We start from the raw sequence: 18,096 nt of genomic DNA, 5'->3' as shown, positions 1-18,096 counted from the left end.
TTAATTGGGGCCATTCTTTTTAAGAAAACAAACAAACAACCAGATATTCACTGGAGGAAGATTGTTTCTATTCCCACCACAACCACCCTTCTCTCCTTTCCTCTGGGGTGCTGGAATTATAACCATGTGCTAGGGTACCTGGGGTGTCCCGCATGCCACACAGGCACTCTACAAAGGAAGTGGCATCTCTAGACCCATGAACAACTAACAATCCTTTGCGATATAAATTTTCCAGTCAGCTTTTCTCATTCGTGGTTCTGGACCTGTGCATTCAGCTGACTGGGGATGGAAGATATTTGGGATGAAAAAGTTGCATCTATACTGACCACATATGACTTTTGCTGTCATTATTTCTGAAACAACAGAAAAACAGGGGCTGGTGAGATGGCTCAGAAGGTAAAGATGCCATCGGCCTGACAAACTTCGTTGGGTCCCTGGCACCCATGAGGTGGAAGGAGAGAACTGACTCCTGCAAGTTGTCCTCTTATTTATACACTAATGACATAGCGTGCATGTAGCAACTCTGTCCTAGCACAAAATTTAAAGAAAACACCACCACCCCACCCAACACACTCCACACAAACACTTTATACATCCCCCACATACACCCCCACACCACACACAAACCACCCCCTACAGCCCCCACACACATATACTACACACACACACACCACAAACACACCACACACATCCCACACCACAAACACACCACACACACATACCCCACAAACATACCCCACACATACCACACTCACACACAGTATTCATCTTATAAAAAGGAGTCTTGTGCAGTGGCTGGATTCTGTATCTGTGTCTGCCTGTTAGGGTGATTCTGGTGGTTCTGGACCTGACAACCCTTGGATACCTAGGGTTATCGTACCTTAACCATTAGGTATCTTACCCTGATACCCACAGGTTCACAGCTACTGATCTAGGATACAGACTAAATATCTGTATTAGGGAAGGGGTAAGAGACTGAGACAGGTTTTTAAGTTTATGTACATCTCTGCCCGTTAGTATGTGCACATGTATGTGGGGTCTCTTGGAGGCTGGAAGAGGGTGTTGGATCTCGGGAGTTTTAGGAGGTCGTAAGCCACTCAACGTAGGTGCTGGGAAATGAACTTTAAGGAGCAAGGGCTCTTAGCCATGGAGCCATTTCTCTACCCCTGGTCCCTTTCTTAGCTGGGAGATGGAAGCCCAGCCCTTAGCATGCTAAGTGAGTGGTCCTGCTGAGAGACATCCTCCCCTTTCCAAAGAGCCCAGATATTAAGGATTCTCAGGATGAATGAGGGGAATCTGTGTGTGAAGGGCCTTGCCGCCCAGCCTGACAACCTGAGTTTGATCCCTGGACTCCATATAAATGCAAAAAGAAAAAGCCGACTCGTAAAATCCTGTGACTTCGACGTGTACAGCACCTTGCCACAGCTCTGACCCACCACACACATATATACTCAAACAAACATATGCAATAAAACATTTTCTTTTAAAGGAAGTACTGTACTACAGAGATAGCTCAGTGGGTTAAGAGCACTTGTTGCTCTTGCAGAGAACACAAGTTCGGTTCCCAGCACCTATGCTGGGTAACCCCAAACCGCATCTATTTCTGGTCCACCTGGGCACACAGGCATGCATGCATGTACACGGACACACAGACACTAAAAAAAAGGTGTTGAGTAATAAGGGAAGACACCTAACACTGACGTCTAGCCTCCACACATGCATGCATAGGAAAGTGCACATACGTATACACATGTAAACACATGCATACACACACATGTGAACAGATACACACACTCAAACACACACAATCCGACACCAAACAATGGAGGTGGAGGGCATCTATGGAATAACACCTGAGCTTGAATTCTGCCATAAACACGCATGTGCACTTACACACAAACACATACATGTACTTAGACACATACACACATATGTACTTACACACACATAAACAGATATATTCATACAGAAACACACATGTACTGTCACATACACATACAAATAAACACATATGTAAACACACACACACAGACACACACAGACACACAGAGTTCCTTCCTCTTGGCGTAGCGGTCTCAGGCAGACCCCAGCTTAGCAGCATTTCTTGACCGTTTACGTCTCCTACCCAGCACGGACTCGGCAGACCCCAGCTTAGCAGCATTTCCCGACCGCTTACGTCTCCTACCCAGCATGGACTCACTTCTCGTCCTTGCTCACGCCGTTCTGATTGTTGAAATTGAAGGGGTCGCTGCTCAAGGAGCTGCCGAAGACGTCATCAAACTTGTTGTCAAACAAAGTCTGCGGGAATCCGTGGGGTGGGGGAGGGGCGGAGCGCAAGTCAGAGACCCAGACAATTCTACGGCTACCACGGAGCGGTGCAGGGGAGGCGAGTGCAATTTATAACGTTAGTGTGCACTGCTTTGCTCTGGCTGGCCTGGAACTCACGATACAGACCACACTGGCCTCAAACTCATAGAGACACCTGCTCACTTCTGTCTCCCGATGACTGGAATTGAAGTATATGCTGCCTTGCTTGGCTTGTTTTCTTCCTATTTTTCTTTCTTTGTAATTAAATAAAACATTTTAAAAGATTTATTTATTTTTATATGTATGAGTGTTTTGTCTGCACGTATGTGTGACTGTGTCTGGTGTTCACAGAGGTCAGAAGAGGGTGTGGGCTTTTCTTGGACTGGAGTTAAAGATGGTTGTGAAGCCAGGTGGTGGCGCCACACACCTTTAATCCCAGCACTTGGGAGGCAGAGGCAGGAGGATCTCGGTGAGTTTGAGGTTAGCCTAATCTACAGAGTGAATTTAAGAACAGCCAGGGCTACAGAAAAAACCATCTTGAAGCCAGGTGGCGGTGGTGACACACGCCTTTAATCTCAGCAATTGGGAGGCAGAGGCAGGTGGATTTCTTAGTTCGAGGCCAGCCTGGTCTACAGAGTGAGTTCCAGGGTTACACAGGGCTACACAGAGAAACCCTGTCTTGAAAAAGAACCAAAGAAAACTGTCTTGAAAAAGAAAAGAAAACAAACAAAAAAGATGGTTATGAGCCATTTTCTGGATGCTGGGAATCAAACCCAGGTCCCCCGCAAGAGCAGTAAATGCTCTTAATGGCTGAGCCGTCTCTCTAGCCCGATAAGCTTGGTATGTGGGGAAGCTGACCTTGAATTCCTCTTCTCCTGCCTCCACCTCTCAAGTTCTGTGATTAGCGGCATGCATGGCCACACTTGGTACCAAGAATCTCTGCTTTCTTGATTTGAGCGAGACCTAGCTAAGATCACTCCAGGAGCTCTAGTGCAGGGGGCTCAGTCTAAGCTCCTACTTGGTTATGAGACAGAAGAATCTAGTTAGGCACCGCGGCATGCACATGTAGCTGCATCCACCTTTGAGGCAGAGGCAGGAAGATTTCCAGAGCTCAAGAATTTGAAACCAGGATAAGTAACATAGTGAAACACCATTTCCAAATAATAAAGTCAGGCAGGCCTAATCTAAGCTAGGAGCCTCTCCTGTCCTTTGGTCTGTTCTGGAAGGGCCAAGTTCCTCCCCCAAGGGGTCTCTACCTGCTGGGAGGCGTCCATGTCCATGAGGTCATCCTTCTCCAGGACAGGCTCACTGTCGGGCGATGACACCTCAGCCGGGATCACCACCACAGGACTGATGTGCTCCGACAGGGCCGAGGCCCGTAGGAAGTTGGGTGGATTCTGGAGAAGTGGGAGACGAAACACATCTTTAAAGGATGCTCGGGGGCCAGGCCCTGGGGACCCTGCAGAGCCCACCAGGCAACACTCACCTCAGGCAGCTGGGGGATCTGAATGAGCCTCTTGAAGTACTGTAGGTTGCTGGAGCGCTGAAACAGATCTTTCAACCTGGCAGTGAGGAAGGGATTCGGGGATGCTGAATAAGGTTGGTTTCACCTCTTCAACATACTCACCCTCTGTCACCTTAAAGGCACAAACTGTTGGCGGATTGCCCTCCATAATGGCAGAACTCAACTATGATACTACAGAGGCAGGGGGATGGCTCAGTGGGTAAAGGCGCTTTGTCATTTCATGGAGTAAGCCTGGTGACTTGAGTTTGATTCCTGGAACCCACATAAAGTGGAAAGGTACAACCGGGTCCGTGAGGTTGACCTCTGACCTCCACAAGCTCACTCCTATGTCGGCACACACATCCATCTCTCTCGATCTCCACACCGCCCACATGCGTGAATGAAAATGAAATCTCAAAAAAAAAAAAAAAAAAAAAACAGTGTAACAGGTTGAGGTTGTTTTATCTTGTTTGTTTGTGTTGTTTTGTTTTTGTTTTATTTATTTATTTTTTTGGTTTTGTTTTTTTCCAGACAGGGTTTCTCTGTGTAGCCCTGGCTGTCCTGGAACTCACTCTGTAGACCAGGCTGGCCTTGAACTCAGAAATCCGCCTGCCTCTGCCTCCCAGAGTGCTGGGATTACAGGCGTGTGCCACTACCGCCTGGCTAGTTTGTGTTGTTTCTTGAAATAGGGTTTCCCTATGTAGATAGGACTGCCTGTCATAGACCGATCTCTGTAGACCAGGCTGGCCTTGAACTCTGGGATTAGAGGCTTGCACCCCCATGCTCGGCACCAATCGAAGTATTTATAGTGAATTCTCAGTCACCAGTGGTGAGAAAATAGTAATTAATACTACAGACCCCAATGAAGACTGGACAGTCTCAGAGATGGCCAATCTTAATGAAAATTTGACGGGATTTAGAATCACCATGGAGACACTCTTCTGGGCATTATCTATGAGGGTGTTTCCACAGGGTTTAACTGAGGTGGGTATAATTTCTTTCCCCATGAATCTGGGTAGCACCACCCCTCTGGGCTGAATAAGGACCAAATGGGCCCTTCGAGAAGGCTCGAAGGTAAAGGCATCTGCTGGCAAGGCTGATGACCTGAGTTCAGTCTCTGGGGCCCACAGAGTGGAAGGAGAAAACTGATTCCCTCAAGTGGTCCTCTGGTCTACACATGCATGTGCTCTACAAAATAAATACATGTGTACATGTGTGTAGGGAGAGAAACTGAGGGGAGAAACAGCTTCCTGACCATGGCTGCAGTGTGACCAGCTAGCCCAAGCTCCTGCCACCATGCCTTCCCTTATCGTGATGGACTGTGACCTCCTCAGACTGGGAGTCAAGGTGAACCCCTGCTGCCTTACGTTGCTTCTGTGAGGTCATTGTCACAATGACAAGCCCAAATCCCCACTCGCTTCCCCACTGCTGTGGAATACACACCACCGTTGGCAGGCTTCTCTTCCAAGGAGGAGTTAGTTAATTTGGAGGAAGGTGAAAGGGAAATGATTTTTCTCCAAAATTACAAGGCAGCGAGTCACAGGAACAGGTGGGAAGCTTACTGACTAATGCAGATCCCTCTCTTGCTTCTGAAATATTCATCACTAGGTTAGAACAGAAACTTCAAGGAGTCAGGGTTCAAGGACGCTGCTGAGCTAGTCAGCCAGGTTACAGGCACAGGGGAGTCACTCAAATACCCAAGAAGAGGCATGGCTTGCCTATGCCAAGCCCTAACCCTAACTCTGGATAAATAGAGCTATGTGTAAACTAACATTCCTCTCTCTCTCTCTCTCTCTCTCTCTCTCTCTCTCTCTCTCTCTCTCTCTCTCTCTCTGATTTCTTTAAAACTTTACATTTGATTTTGTTTTTGAGACAGGGGCTCACAGTATAGCTCTGGCTGATTTGGAACTCACTAGGCAGACCAGGCTGGCAGCAAACTCATAGAAAACTACCCGCCTCTCCTTCCTCCAGGATTTAATGTGTGGGCAGCCCTACATGGACTTTATTTATAATTGTGTGTGTGTGTGTGTGTGTAGACATGTGTACATGAGGGCAGGTGACCCAGAAGCAATGGATCCCTATGATTCTGAGTTACAGGAGGCTGTGAGTCATCTGTTGCAGGAGCCAGAAACCAAACTTGGGTCTCCTGTAATAGCAACAAATGCTCTTAACTACTGAGCCATCTTCTCCAGCCTCCAAGTCTATCCTTTCCTATGCTGTCCTGTTTGCGATGGTTAATTTTGATTGTTAGCTTTCATGGGATTGAGATATCATGAAAACACACAGGTGGACAGTCTGTGATGGTGTTTCTAGACTGGGTTAACTTAGGTGGGAATATCCGCCCACAATGTGGGTAGTACCACCCCATGGACTGGGATCCTGGACTGAATAAAGAAAAAAAAAATGAAATCTAAGCCAGGTAGTGCTAGATGCCTTTAATCTCAGCACTCAGGAGGCAGAGGCAGGCAGATCTCTGTGAGTTCGGGGCCAACCTGGTCTACAGAGTGAGTTCCAGGACAGTTAGGGCTACACAAACAAAAAAACTAATAAATATATAAATAAACAAATAAATAATTGAAATATCAAAGGAGGACATGAGCAGAGTAAGAACATTCATCTCTCTGCCTCTCAAAGGCACATAAAGAGTAGCACTACTAGAGGTGTGGCCTTGTTGGAGTGGGTGTGGCCTTGTTGGAGTAGGTGCATCACTAGGAGTAGAGATTTGAGGTCTTAGAAGCTCACACTCGGCCTAGTGACTCACGCTCTCTTCCTGCTGCCAAGGGATCTAGATGTAGAACTCTCTGCTCCTTCTCCAGCACCACATCTGCCTGCACACCGCCATCTTCCCACCACGCTGCTAATGAACTAAACTTCTGTAAGCCAGCTCCAATGAAATGTTTTCCTTTATACGAGTTGCCTTGGTCACAGTGTCTCTTCATAGCAATAGAACCCTAACTAAAACACACCATTACTTTCACACCAGGAAGGACTGTACCCTCAAATTCTCTTAGGCTGCTTTGTTGTGCATTTTATTACAGCAATTGGAAAAGTAACATTCTATTCCATTTTATCTATTGTATTCTATTCTATTCATTCTATTCTTTTCTATTCTATTCTATTTCTATTCATTCCATCCCATAGTTCTCTATTCTCCTCTGCCTTCTACTCTTCTCTGCTCTATTTCTTTCTTTCCCCTACCCTATCTACTCCCCTTCACTCTCCCAGGCTATTCCACATGGTCACAGGTTGGGACCCAGGGCTTCACGCACGGCAGGCCAGCACTGTGCAACTGAGCCAGACGCCAGGCCCCACAAAGCACTTCCCTCCTTGTCAAGCCTCTAATCTGAGTACACCCATTACAGACCAAGAAGGCTGACATAAAGGAGCTGAAGCTACTTTGGTTGCAGCCTGGACCTTCATTTGCCTATCAACTAATCCATCCGCAGGGTCTCACCCCGGCCTCTCAGACCCCGAGTCTAAAGTGTCCGTGTAACATTGCTACAGCTTTCCCTGAACTCCAGCACAGTGAGGCCTTCCAGAACATTCGCCTCTTTGTGGAAGAGAAAATGGAGCAGCTGCTCATAGGAGGCATGTTCATGAGCTGGTGGGGGAAATACTGAAGAAAATAAAATGAGCTGACCGCACGTCCCGGCTCTCTGGGTTGTCGCCAACAGTAATAGACGTTAGTGCTTTTGCAAGCTACTGGAATTTCACATTCCAGGAAACCAGCCCCAGGGCCTGTCTCCCAGGATTTCATAAGTCATTCATCACAGGACACGCACCAGGCTTCCCCAGCGGAATGAGGAAACTAGGGGCTTAGTTCAACCCTGTGTTTGTCCTTTGACTTCTCCTGAGGGAATGAATAAGTGAAGTGTCAGCCAGAGATTCAGAAGCCATGGTCAAGGATGAAGACGTAAACAGGGAAAACAAAGTCAAGATGGCTGCCTCACAAACAATTCACAAAAGAGGGAAGACAAAGGGTCAACCATGAGGGTTAGTTCAAATTGCCGACTTGACACAGTCTAGAACCATCTGGAAAGAGTCTCATCGTGGGACTGTCTATATGAAGTTGACTCTGGGGGAGCGTCCTGATTTGTCTTCCTTGACAGTGGATGACCTAGCCCGCTGTGGGCGGCACCATTGCCTGGCGTGGGGCCTTGGAGCAGAGGAAGCTAGCAGATCGACAAGCACACATGGTGGTATGTGTCTAGATGCCACATGTTCCTGCTGTGACTTCCCTGAAATAAGAGATTGTAACCTGGAACTCTACACCAAATAAACCCCTTTGCCCTTAAGTTGCCTTATTTTATCATAACAGACATGAAACTAAGACACCGATGTATACACCTATGTATGTATACGTACACAGATATATATATATGGCTTAATAATCTTTAGCTACCAAGAAAATGCAAATTAAAACCACACTGAGAGTTTTTCCTCTCAAGAAAACAAACATGGGGGGTAAAAATATGGGTTAAAAGAATCCTAACCCTATTGGCAGGAAGGTAAAGTAGTCCAACCAAGATAGAACTAAAAGGTTCTCAACAGACTAGAAATACCATGTGGACTATGTGTAATGCGGCTTGGAACATACATGAAGGAATGTCAGCTCAACACCCAGCAAAGAGATCCCTGCATACCCATGTGCACTGCGATGTCATTCACAATAGCCAAGACACGGAAGTGTTGTGTATGTCCATCGGCAGATGAACGGATATAATGAATGTGGTCTACATACAGGACGGGGTTTCATTCAGCCACAAGGTGAAGAAATTATAGGGCTAGCAAGATGGCTCAGTGGGTAAGGAAATTTGCCACCAAGCTTAAGACCTGCATTAGATCCTTGGGTCTTACATGGTAGGAGAGAACTGACTCCTGAAAAGTGTTCTCTGACCTTCATGCGTGTTCCATGGATTCATGTGCACACACGCAGAATACATAACTGTGATAAAATAAATTTTAAAAAGAATGTCACGTGCCATGCAGGGGACTGGACGTTATCAAGCTAAATGAAATAAACCAGACTCAGCCAAGTATTTACATGTTGTCTCTGCTACACAGGCTCCAGATTTAAATATACGCACGTATAGAAGGGGAGTATATGGCTGGGAGGAGCCAAAGGGAAGGGAAAGGAAGAAAATACAAGAGGTATGGGGGGGGGGGGGGGGAATAAGGGTAGCCTGAGGGTATGATCTGCACTGTATAAGAGACACACCCAGGCCATGTCTGGTTGTGTCCACAGAGATTTTGTTTGGCTTCATTTTTCTTCTCTCTCTCTTTTTTAAAGATTTATTTATTATTATGCCTAAGTACACTGTAGCTGTCTTCAGATGTTTCACATCTCTTTACAGATGGTTGTGAGCCACCATGTGGTTGCTGGGATTTGAACTCAGGACCTGCAGAAGAGCAGCCAGTGCTCTTAACTGCTGAGTCATCTCTCCAGCCCTGACCTTTGTTTTCTTTGAGTCAGGGTCTCTTTACACAGGCCTGGTTCTCCTGGAATTCACCATGTAGACCAGGCTGGTCACCAACTCTCAGAGATCTGGCATGCTGCAACTACAAATGCACACCACTACCACCTCCAGGTTCTCCACAGAGGTTTAAGTAAAGAGGGAAGACCCACCCACAGTGTATATATTTGTATGTGTCTTAGTTAGGGTTTTACTGCTATGAGCAGACACCATGACCAAGACAACTCTTACAAGGACAACATGTAATTGGGGCTGCCTTACAGGTTCAGAGGTTCAATCCATTATCATCAAGGCAGGAGCATGGCAGCGTCCAGGCAAGCAGGAAGAGCTGAGAGTCTTACATCTTTATCTGAAGGCTGCTAGCAGAATACTGGTTTCCAGGTAACTAGAATGAGGGTCTTTTTGTTTGTTTTTTTGGTTTTTTCGAGACAGGGTTTCTCTGTGTAGCCCTGGCTGTCCTGAAACTCACCAGGCTGGCCTCGAACTCAGAAATCCGCCTGCCTCTGCCTCCCAAGTGCTGGTATTAAAGGCGTATGAGGGTCTTAAAGCCCACACAGTGACACACCTAATAGTGTCATTCCCTGAGCCAAATACTACGAACCATCACAGTATGCATGTGCTTGTATTTGTGTGTGCTGTGTGCATGAGTGTCTGTGTATAGATGACCACAAGTAGGTATATGCCACATGTGTAAAGAGGTAATAAGTCAATGCCAGATGCCTTCCTCTCTATCATTCTCCACTTGATTTTAAGACAGCGTCCGTCACTGAGCTGAGAACTCGACATTCTGCTAGTATGGCTGGCCACCGAGCCTCAGGGGTCCCACTGCTCTGTCTCCCATGCTACAGAAGTGCTCAGCCACACCTGGCTTTTTCCATGAGTTCTAGGGATCGGAACGCAGGTACTCAGGCTTAGGCTGCAGGGACTTTACCCCAGCCCCACATGGTGACCACTTACTTTGTGAACTGCTCCATGAAACGGTCTCGGTGGCCCTGCAGGGTGTCAGCTGGAAGACCTGGGGGGAAACAGTAGGAACATGTCAGTTCATGGAAGGGGGTGGGGTGGGGGGATGGAGCCTTCCTTCCCAGGCTGGCCCTCCTCCCTGAGATCCTTCGCTCCTCGCTGAGATGCCCATAGGTCTGGTAACTAAGGCAGCCCCGTAGCAACAGCGGGATGCTCAGCTTCTGCATTGGGCCAGGGGGGATGCATCCGGCATCCCGGGGAAGCCAGGATTCATCAACCACAGGCCTGACAAGGGCAAGTGGGACTGGGGTTCTCTCAGCGGTGAGGTGCATCCCAGGCTATAGGGCGTGGCTAATTCTGTCACACTGCAGAAGCACAGGTCCTCGGGGCCAATCCCTGACAATCTCTGAGGACCACCACGAGAGGCTGTATTTCAAGGATGCATCAAAACTCAGTTTTCACTTTATGTACTTTTGAGAGAAGGTTCACTTTATTTACTTTTGCAGAGCTCAGGCTGGCTTTGAACTCATGAGTCTCCTGCTTCATTCTCCTATGTGCTGAGATGACAGGCAACAAGCTACACACCCAGCCTGATTTCATTGATTACCAATTTAAGTCCCCCCTGTCCCTTTCCCCCAGTTTCCTCCCCTCCTTTTTTTTTTTTTTGTTTTGTTTTGTTTTTGTTTTTTCGAGACAGGGTTTCTCTGTATAGCCCTGGCTGTCCTGGAACTCACTCTGTAGACCAGGCTGGCCTCAAACTCAGAAATCCGCCTGCCTCTGCCTCCCAGAGTGCTGGGATTACAGGCGTGCGCCATCACTGCCCGGCTTCCTCCCCTCCTTTTATCTCCCCCTTTTACTTTCTGACACACAAGTCTAGTATGTTATCCTCGAACTCCTGGACATAAGCTATACTCCTGCCTCAGCATCTCTTGTATCCAAAACAACAAACCCTACCACCATGTTATGCTTTTTCTTATTTGAGACACAGTTTCACACCGTAGCCCTGATTGTCCTGGAACTTACTATGTAGTCCAGGCTGGCCTAGAACTTACTATGTAGCCCAAGCTGGCCTGGAACTGTTTTTTTATTTTTTTTGAGACAGGGTTTCTCTGTATAGCCATGGCTGTCCTGGAATTCCCTCTGTAGACCAGGCTGGCCTGGAACTCAGAAATCCATCTGCCTGTGCCTCCCAGAGTGCTGGGATTACAGGTGTGTGCCACCACTGCCTGGCTCTTGGCCTGGAATTTCTGACTCTTCTCTTGTCTCTGCCTGTGGTTACAGATAATTACCAACAGGCTTTGTTTTGGTTTTTGAAGGAGTGATATAATCACAAATTATATGTATAAATTCTCATTTTTAAACGTAATGAATGTGCCGGGCAACTTTAATCCCAATACTCGGGAGACAAGAGGCAGACAGATCTTGATAGTTCTAGGCCAGCTTTGTCTACAAAGGGAGTCCCGGATGGGCAGGGCTCTGATACAGAGAAACCCGGTAGGGCGGGGTTGGGGGAGGGGGCGGGGAGGACTGAGGACCCTGAGCCAGGCAGATAGAACGCTGAAGGTCAGCCAGGACCTCACAGAGTCCTTGGTTCAAAAGCAAACCAAAAAGATACAATTAGACCGAGGATAGAAATTACACTTAATTCCAAACCCCTAATCTCAGTTATACTATGAGAACAATACCAGTAAAACCTGAATTGAGGAACATTCCATTGAAAAAAAAACATAAACGGAACTCAAACCTGTCAAGGTCATCAAAAACAAAGGAAGTCTGAGAAGCTGTCACAGCTACAATGGGCCTAAGAAGAAGCAGTGACTAAGTGTTATGGGATCCCGCCTTAGAAAAAGGAAACTGGCCCGGGGCGGCGAGTGGTGGTGGTGGTGGCAGCAGCAGCGGCTGCGCACGCCTGTAATCCCAGCACTCTGGGAGGCAGAGGAAGATGGATTTCTGAGTTCGAAGCCAGCCTGGTCTACAGAGTAAGTTCCAGGACAGCCAGGGCTACACAGAGAAACCCTGTCTTGAAAAAAAAAAAAAAAAAAAAAAAAAAAAAAAAAAAAAAGAAAGGAAACTGGGTAAGATTTACAAATAACTGAGTGAAACATTAGGGGCGTGAGAACGTGAGGGGCTTAGTCTTTAATATATGCTCAGGATGAAGCTGGAGTGTGTGAATATGCAGACAAGTATCCACCTTGTGCACCAGGGTAGGCTCAGCACAGGGAAGCAGGACAGAGCCTGAGGGTGGTGTGAAAACCTGGCTTTGGTGGCTGGGGGCGTGGCTCAGTGGTAGAGCCCCTGCCTAGAATTCCCCAGTGAGAGGCTGGGGGCGTGGCTCAGTGGTAGAGCCCCTGCCTAGAATCCCCCAGTGAGGGGCTGGGGGCGTGGCTTAGCGGTAGAGCCCCTGCCTGGAATCCCCCAGTGAGGGGCTGGGGGCGTGGCTCAGTAGTAGAGCCCCTGCCTAGAATCCCCCAGTGAGGGGCTGGGGGCGTGGCTCAGTGGTAGAGCCCCTGCCTAGAATCCCCCAGTGAGAGGCTGGGGGCGTGGCTCAGTGGTACAGCCCTGCCCAGAATCCCCCAGGGAGGGGCTGGGGGCGTGGCTCAGTGGTGGAGCCCTTGCTTAGTATATGTTCCTTTACAGCACACATGTGGTGCTAAAACATTAACAAGAGAAGGGTTGGGCAGTGCTGCCTTTAATCCCAGCACTTGGGAGGCAGAGGCAGGTGGATTTCTGAGTTCAAGACCAGACTGGTCTACAGAGTGAGTTCCAGGACAGCCAGGGCTACACAGTGAAACCCTTTCTGGGAAAAAAAAAAAAAAAAACCCAGAAGGTTGGGCTCGGAGGCTCATGCCTATAAGCTCACCTTCTGGGAGCAGAGTAGAAAGAGGGAAGAGGGTTAAGAATCAAGGTTATCCTGGGCTACACTCAGAGTTCAGGGCCAAGCTGGTATTTACAACACTCTCTCAAATAAAACAAAACAAAAATACATAAGATACATAAGTAAAAATAAGTTCACCTATGCTTGGTATATATTTTTATTTAACTGTTGCTATATTTATGTATTTTTGTGTATAGGAGTGTTTACCCTTCATGTATGTCTGTAGACAATTGGATGAAGTGCTCTCAGGAATCCAATGAGGATGTCGGGTCCACTAGAACTGGAGTTCTAGATGGTTCTGAGCCACTATGTGGATATTGAAAATCAAACCCAGATCCTCGGAAAAAGCAGTCAGTGCTATCAATTCCTGAGCCATTTCTCCAGCCCTTATCTATACCTATTTATATTTTGATATTTACTCCAGGCTGACCTGATTCTCCTGCTGCTATATCTCAAGGGCTGAGATTACAGGTGTGGGCCACATGCCCTGGTGGTGTGGTCCTGAAGGGGAGGGGCTGCAGGTTTCCAGCTGTCAGCCACCAGGGATGACTCCTTGCCTTTAATTGACAACGTTTCTAAGCAACAGGGTCTCCTTCCTTTGGGAGTTGGTCCACCCTCCGTGCTTCCAGTAGGCACACCCTAGGGCACCAAATCCTTCTAATCCTGGAAAAGCAAACTGCCAGCACCCTCTAGGGAAGTGACCCCACGTTAATCAGTGAACATTTCTCTTATCTGGTCTCAAATAACCAGATGTGGCTGGGGAGAGGTTCCAGGTAGAAGTGTTCACTGCCAAGCCTGAAGACCCAGGAGGAAAAAGAGAGAACACCTATAAATGGTCCTCTAGCTTCTACATGTGTGTATGAACACACACACATGCGCCAAAACAAACACATGAATAAACAAATAAATGAATGAAATAAAAAAACATGTAAAGACAAAACCACAAGCAGGTCATGACTTGTAAGTTAATTGTTTTTGAAATATTGCCTGTTTCATGTGGGTGTGCGTGTGTGTGTGTGTGTGTGTGTGTGTGTGTGTGTGTGTGTGTTGTATGTGCATTCACTTTTTTAAGCTTAATTTTATTTTATTTTCCCCCTTGAGACAGGGATTTGCTACGTCAACTAGGCAGGCCTTGGAATCACCACGAATAGCGTCCATTCCTAGCTATGAGGTTTTAGGTTTCCCGCCATGCTCTGGGCATTCTTCGGGGTGGCTACCTGGGCAGATGACAGTGAGGGGCGGTGAGCATGGCTCGGGGAAAGAACACTTGCTTAAAACCTGCCAGTGAGGATTTCCAACAGCTTCATTCGGGGAAACTTGCATTTAAAGATAGAGATTCTGAATGACTGATTGAATGGGTGTGCGCCTGCTTCCCTGTGGCCTGTGCGAAGGTCAATGCCCAACTAGGGTGGTAGGTTCTCTCCTTCCATAATGTGGGCTCTGGAAAGAGAACTCAGGTCATCAGACTGGATGACAAGTGCCTTTTTCCTGAGCAAATCTTGCCAGCACACTTCTAGCCACAGCCAGCTGACCCGGATCTGGTACCAGCCTACCCTTCGCCCCCTGCCAGTCCACCCCCCATCAGCCCAAATTTTAAAATGAGGTCAACAAGACAAGAAGTCCTACAAACCAGCAGCTCTCGGACTATGCAGAGGATCTGCTGCTGGGCAGGATTTAGCTCTCCCGAGCTTGTATCAACTGTGGTTTGTTTATTGGCTTGTTTTGAAGAAAGTGTCTTGGCAGGCGGTGGTGGGGCACGCCTGTAATCCCAGCACTTGGGAGGCAGAGGCAGGTGGATTTCTGAGGTCGAGGCCAGCCTGGTCTACAGAGTGAGTTCCAGGACAGCCAGGGCTACACAGAGAAACCCTGTCTCGGGGGTGGGGGTGGGGGTGGGGGTGGGGAAACAAATAAAAAAAAAGTAACAAAAAAAAAAGAAAGTGTCTTGTGTTTAAGAAAGTATCCTACTGTGTAAACAAGGCTTGCCTAGTGGAGTATGTACTTCAGGCTGGCCCTGAACTGTCAGAGATCTTTCTGCCTTTGCCTCCTTCTTCTGTAGGCATGTGCCACTACATCCACCTGCATTTCATCATTCTGCACTGTGGGGATTGAACTCAAGCAGTACGCGTGTTAAGATCTAGATAACAATAAGCCACACCCCAACACCCCTGGGAGATTCTAGGCAGGGGCTCTCCCACTGAGCCACGTCCCCAGTCTCTCCCTGGGGGATTCTACCAAATGCTGCACCATAAATTATACCCTCCCTCAGCTAAGGACTTCACAGCAAGTTTCTACTAGCCCTGCGGCTGTTTTCTGTTTTCTATTTCACTCTAAAATTCCATCTATTATCATAGACTAGATGTTGCTAGATGGCCTGGAGGTCACTGTATTAGCTCCTGTGGGTGTGTTGTCCTTTCTGTGGCTCTAAGAATACATCCTATCCTTTGTGAATGGCAGAGCTGGAGGAGGAGACAGACAGAGGTCCATCCCAAGACACAGGACTGCGAGGACAGGAGCAGGACTGGGTAATCTAAAGCGTGGGCTGCTCCCTCTCCTTTGGAGATGGCTGGGAGCTGCAGGCCCTTTGGACCAGAGCAGAAGGCCAGGGGTACCGAGGGCGCTGCCTGCGGCAGGCCTCTGGGACTTGCTGAGGCCGTGACGCTGTGCCTGGCCTGGGACAAGACGGCCGAGCCTGTCCTACTCACAGGAGTGGAGCTTGAAGAGCAGCTTGACGGTGTAGTCGTAGAGGTGACTGCAGTCCAGGATGACCTGGATGAGTGGCGCGAGGCGGCACTGGCCAGCGGTGGTCACGGACACTGAGCGGGACATGTCCAAGGAGTTGAACACTGGGGAGGAAGATGGGGAGGAAGACCACAATGAGACAGGAATCTCCACAGGAGGGCAGGAGCAGGGGCATGATATACAACCAGACTCAGTGTGCTTGCCAGCACGTGCAAGGGTAGAGACTGGTGGATCTCTGAGTTCGAGGCCACCCTGGTCCACAGAGCAAGTTCCAGGAAAGTCAGGGCTACACAGACACACCCTGACTCAGAAAACCAGAAAACGACTGTCCACAGGCTGATCAGAAACACTCAACATAATTCTATTCTTTCCTGCCTCTACCTGCTCAGCGCTGGGAGAAGAATGTATCACCATGCATGGTCTATGTAGGATTTGAACCTAGGACTCCGCGCATGCTAGGCAATCTGCCTCAGTTTCTTACTACGGGTGTCTACCACATTACCCCTAGCAAGGGCTGGTTAACTTTCTTGCACTGGTTGGCCACTGAGCCTGGAGAATACACACACACACACACACACACACATATACACACATATATATGTATATATATATATATGTATATATATGTAGTAGTAGCGCAAGTATATATGTATATATATGTCTCAAACTGTGTGGAGCTTAGTAGGGGCCATGAGTAAACACTCAGAGTCCTTGGGTGGCTTCACCTTGTCAGTCTGCATAGACCCGTGTGAGTGAGTTTGGCTGGTGGCAGAGACAGAGTCAACAAAAGAAAAACAAACAAAAGAACCATCGACAACTGAACCACCCTAATCAAAGGTAGCCTTTCATGACACAAATTAAAAGCAGCTGTCATTGTAAGGCAGGCAGCTGTGTCCACAGGCTTCCTCAGGCTCCTGACAAGAAATCAGAGCTATCTCCACCTACTTCTGGGAATGCCCCTTGACCCCACACCAGCTACAGCAGCGTGCGTGTAGATATGTTTCTCAGCCGGGCTGGGCCTCGGGATGCTCTTCCGCGAAGCACCATGGGTAATGATAGCCCATGTCTCACAAGGTCTGATGAGAACAGTGAGCAGGACAAGACGACCTGCTGGGAGTGTGGGATGCCCTTGAACTTCTAATCCCGAGTGTTGACATTACAGGTATGTGCACCGTATCCAATCATATACACATACCCAGGGCTGTACGCGCGCTAGGCAGACACTCCACAAGCTGAGGCATAGCCCCAGCTCGAGAACAGCCGTCCTTCTGAGCAGAAAGCACGCCTTGGTAGAAGGCCAGCTCCGATCACAGACAGGACTGGCTGGAACTGTGACCACCATCCAATGACTGTCGGAAAGGACAAAGTAGCCTCGGGGGGCTTGATGGCCAGGGCTTCTGGAGGGAAGCAACTTGGAAGGTGCAGAGGGGCCGGTCTCCCTATCTGATATGAAATAACTTTCTTCAATAATGTGCAGGAGCAGCCTGGCACATTTGCCTTTAGTCCAAGCACTCTGGAGCTGGAAGTGGGCGGATCTACAAAAAAAAAAAAACCCTATAGGTGCATCCACCTCTGCCTGCAAGGATCGAGAGCAGAGGCTGGAGTGACAGGCCTGCGCTGATGCTCTCTGCTGAACGCATGACAAACAGGGCTCAGGCAAGGGTGTGGCGGTGTGAGCCTGTACACCTGATGCTCAGATGTCTGGGCTAGGAGGACGCTGTGAGAATGCGGCCAGCCTGTGCTACAGCAATGCAAAAAGACCAACAACGAACGGGCTGGACCAATCAGAATCAGGCTGGGAATCAGGAGATTGAGTCCCGTGGCAGCCTGGCTTGGCTAAGAGGGAAGTCACTTACCAGTCTGGAAGAGGTTCAGTTCGCACTCCAGGTAATCAAACATCTCCACTGTGAGCTGAAAACTACCACAAGAAGAAACAGAAATTAGAGTCTATAGGCCTGACTCTCCTCAATGCCTTAACCCAATGATGTGGATGGAATCAGCCCCTCACTGGAGGATTCTAGGCAGGGGCTCTACCGCTGAGCCATACCCCCAGCCCCACATTGGAGGATTCTAGGCAGGGGCTCTACCACTGAGCCACGCCCCCAGCCCCTCATTGGAGGATTCTAGGCAGGGGCTCTACCGCTGAGCCACGCCCCCGGCCCCCTCACTGGGGGATTCTAGGCAGGGGCTCTCTTGCTGAGCCATGCCCCCAGCCCCTCCCTGGGGAATTCTAA

At 48.4% G+C, this 18,096-nt stretch overlaps 1 protein-coding gene across 2 annotated transcripts in view; it reads right to left on the bottom strand.

Moving 5' to 3' along the window:
• Hip1 (huntingtin interacting protein 1) overlaps positions 1-18,096 on the bottom strand; it is a 136,756-nt gene that overhangs the window by 28,861 nt on the left and 89,799 nt on the right. For both annotated transcript variants that reach the window (XM_052169164.1, XM_052169165.1), the window contains exons 7-12: positions 17,719-17,780; positions 15,826-15,966; positions 10,243-10,300; positions 3,794-3,869; positions 3,564-3,704; positions 2,201-2,298 (exon numbers count right to left, since the gene is read on the bottom strand). In XM_052169164.1, coding sequence (XP_052025124.1) covers positions 2,201-2,298; positions 3,564-3,704; positions 3,794-3,869; positions 10,243-10,300; positions 15,826-15,966; positions 17,719-17,780 — 576 coding nt within the window. The remainder of the gene's footprint in view (positions 1-2,200; positions 2,299-3,563; positions 3,705-3,793; positions 3,870-10,242; positions 10,301-15,825; positions 15,967-17,718; positions 17,781-18,096) is intronic.

The sequence above is a fragment of the Apodemus sylvaticus genome, chromosome 22 (assembly GCF_947179515.1).
Source record: "Apodemus sylvaticus chromosome 22, mApoSyl1.1, whole genome shotgun sequence".
Classification (NCBI taxonomy): domain Eukaryota; kingdom Metazoa; phylum Chordata; class Mammalia; order Rodentia; family Muridae; genus Apodemus; species Apodemus sylvaticus.
The sequence above is the reverse complement of the archived record's forward strand: the minus strand, read 5'-3'. Positions and strand labels throughout refer to the sequence as shown.